Source organism: Tupaia chinensis, unplaced genomic scaffold (genome assembly GCF_000334495.1).
Source record: "Tupaia chinensis unplaced genomic scaffold, TupChi_1.0 Scaffold000523_1, whole genome shotgun sequence".
NCBI classification, from domain to species: Eukaryota; Metazoa; Chordata; class Mammalia; order Scandentia; family Tupaiidae; genus Tupaia; species Tupaia belangeri.
The window spans coordinates 434,664-437,249 of record NW_006160036.1 but is presented as its reverse complement, the minus strand read 5'-3'; the positions used below and the strand labels follow the sequence as shown (position 1 = coordinate 437,249).

The 2,586-nt window shown below is 59.6% G+C and overlaps 2 protein-coding genes across 4 annotated transcripts in view; one reads left to right on the top strand and one right to left on the bottom strand.

Moving 5' to 3' along the window:
* PLA2G15 (phospholipase A2 group XV) overlaps positions 1-1,374 on the bottom strand; it is a 24,391-nt gene extending 23,017 nt beyond the window's left edge. Inside the window, exons 1-2 of one of the 3 annotated variants that reach the window (XM_014591010.2) lie at positions 957-1,374; positions 166-848 (exon numbers count right to left, since the gene is read on the bottom strand). The gene's annotated coding sequence lies outside the window, so the exon portion shown is untranslated. Of the gene's footprint in view, positions 1-165 lie in introns of all 3 variants that reach the window. The other 2 variants (XM_027775088.1, XM_014591013.2) reach the window with 2 other exon arrangements.
* Positions 1-2,586, top strand: part of ESRP2 (epithelial splicing regulatory protein 2) — an 8,782-nt gene that overhangs the window by 1,367 nt on the left and 4,829 nt on the right. Inside the window, exons 3-6 of the mRNA XM_014591004.2 lie at positions 15-143; positions 1,627-1,740; positions 1,848-1,962; positions 2,298-2,396. Of these exons, the coding sequence (XP_014446490.1) occupies positions 15-143; positions 1,627-1,740; positions 1,848-1,962; positions 2,298-2,396 (457 nt within the window). The remainder of the gene's footprint in view (positions 1-14; positions 144-1,626; positions 1,741-1,847; positions 1,963-2,297; positions 2,397-2,586) is intronic.

Genomic DNA, 2,586 nt, shown 5'->3' with positions numbered 1-2,586 from the left:
CCCCCCGCTCGCAGGTGGGCACGCTGCACAAGTCGCTGGTTCGCGCCGAGGCGGCCGCATTGAGCCCACAGTGCCGCGAGGCGAGCGGCCTGAGCCCCGACAGCCTGGAGCGGGCGGAGCCTCTGGACAAGGTGCTGCAGCAGGTGAGTGCCGGGGCCAGGGTACCTGCGGCACCATTGGGCCGCGCGGACATTTCTCTGTGGAAGAAGCGAAAGGAGGCGAGGCCTGCGCGCCAACTGGTCTGGGCGTTAGGACGGGGTCTGGTTGTTTGAAACTTTGAGTGATTCCCGCGTGGGCGAGTCCGCGTGCGTCGGCCATTCGTGGGGGCGCCTTGTCAACCTTGGCGGGGACCCACTCCTACTGAGAGTGTGGGAGGCAGCAGGGTTTATCCCGAGTCGGCGTAAGAGCCAGGCCGAGACGCCTCTGGGAACCTGCTAGATCAGGTCTCCTAGAGCAGCAGCCGGAAGTGAAGGGTCGAGGGGCCCAGACTTGGCCATAGGTCACTGATCCTTACAGCCAGCCTCCTCCCCCCGCCTGGGAGCCGCTGGAGCTGGGGTGTAGGGCGGTGTCTGCCCCAGAGGCAGACGCCGCCAGGTGTAAGCTGCTCGTTTAGGCCTGTCCCAGCCGGCTAGCCAGGCGTGGGCGCTGTCCGGACCCCGCCTAGGGGCTACCTGCCTGCTTCGTGCAAAGGCCTGGGTTGCCTCTATGGTTGAAGTGGGAGGCGGTTCCCATTGCTGTTTTCTTTTCCTTATCTTCACTGCTGTGCTCACCCTGTATCTGACTCTTCCAGTGTGATGAGTGCAATGCTTTACACGCACGAATTCTTTCCTCTTCCAACTCTGGTGGTTCTTGATGAGGAAACAAAGATGCTGAATCTCAGTCTGCTCCAGAAAACCCTCCAGCCTACACCCACTGAAGGAGTAGGGAGAAAAGCTGGGTTGCCTTGCTCTGGTCACCTTAGGTTGTAGAGCGGCAGAACTGGCAGACGTGGGGTGGCAGCGTTGGTGGGTCTGTGATTATTCCAGCAGGGACTGGCTGGGGGAAGGGCCAGGTGGCCTCAGGAGTGCCACCCCCTCTATGAGCAAACAGTTGAGTGCCAGCTGGTCGATAGGGTGTGGGTCAAAGCTCATGCTGCCCCTGGTGTCCAAGTGTGGGGCTCTGTCCTTGGAGTTTCCCTGCCCCTCGGTTGGTCAGGCCTGGAGGCGGGGCTGCCATTGACCATGAGTCCTCTGGGCCTCTGGCAGGCTGAGGCCTCCCCCACCTGTCTGAGGGTGGTGCCTGGTCAGGGACAGGTTTAACCTGCTTTGCCCCGCCCCTTCCCACCTGCTTGTCCCACTCAACCAGGTGTTTGTTCTGGCCTCACTCCAGATTTCTGAAGTGTATGTGATGGGAGCTTGGGTTATGAGACTACCCTCACTTGGCCCAGAGGAGGTGACAGTGCACTGGGACGGGTAGAGGGCACTGGACACAAGGCTAGGCCCAGCAGGCGTGGCCTCCTCCTCCTCTGGTAGGGTAGGGCTGAACATCTGGCTAAACCAGCTTTGCAGCTTGCATACTCCCCTCCTCCTGCCTCCTATTCCTAGCTTTAAGCCTGTCTGTGTGTCTCTCTCCACTCCCTACCTCCAGTTCTCACAGCTGGTGAGCGGGGATGTGGCTCTGCTGGGCGGGGGCCCCTACATGCTCTGCACGGATGGGCAGCAGCTGTTGCGACAGGTTCTGCACCCTGAGGCCTCCAGGAAGGTATGACACTGAGGGCACCAGGGGGGCAAGGTCCCCAGGATCCCTGTTGTGGGGGTGGGTAGGGTTCCTCAGTTTCCCCATTCATCCCCACTCCCATGTGCCCCCAGAACCTGGTGCTCCCCGACACCTTCTTCTCCTTCTACGACCTCCGCAGAGAATTCCATATGCAGCACCCAAGCACCTGCCCTGCCAGGGACCTCACCGTGGCTACTATGGCACAGGGTATCTGACCTGGCAGGGTTGGGGGGCAGCTGCAGGCTGTGTGCGTCTGAGTATGCGCGTGCTCGTGGGCAGGTTATGGGAACACATGCAAACCCTCATTGTCTGTGGAGTCCTTGCATGCACCCGTGTCTTTGCGTCTGTGCTGGGATGCATTTGGAATCAGGCATATGTGTACCTGTGTCTGGGCTGGGGGCCTGTAGGTGCACACATGAACTGGCTAAAACAAAGGGGGTGTTCTGGGATTCCACATTTGTCTACGAAAGGACCTGGACCCAAGCGTGAACAGAAATAGTGCTCATGCTGGGATTTCTTCACTGTCACTTCTCTGCCCGTAGACTTGGGACTGGAAACAGATGCCACAGAGGATGACTTTGGGGTCTGGGAAGTGAAGACAATGGTAGCCATCATCCTCCACCTGCTGGAAAGGCCCAGTGGTAAGAGTCCCCTCACCTCCTGCCACCTGCTGTCAGGGCTGGACAAATGCCTGCCTATTACTTCCTCAGAGTCCTCCTCCCCACTCATAACCTTCTCTGAAGACCATAGGGGGAAGTCCCTTTGTCACCACAGCTGTCCCCTTTTTGCAGAGCTTAGTGGGGAGACCCTCTCTCCACCAGACCCTGCTTA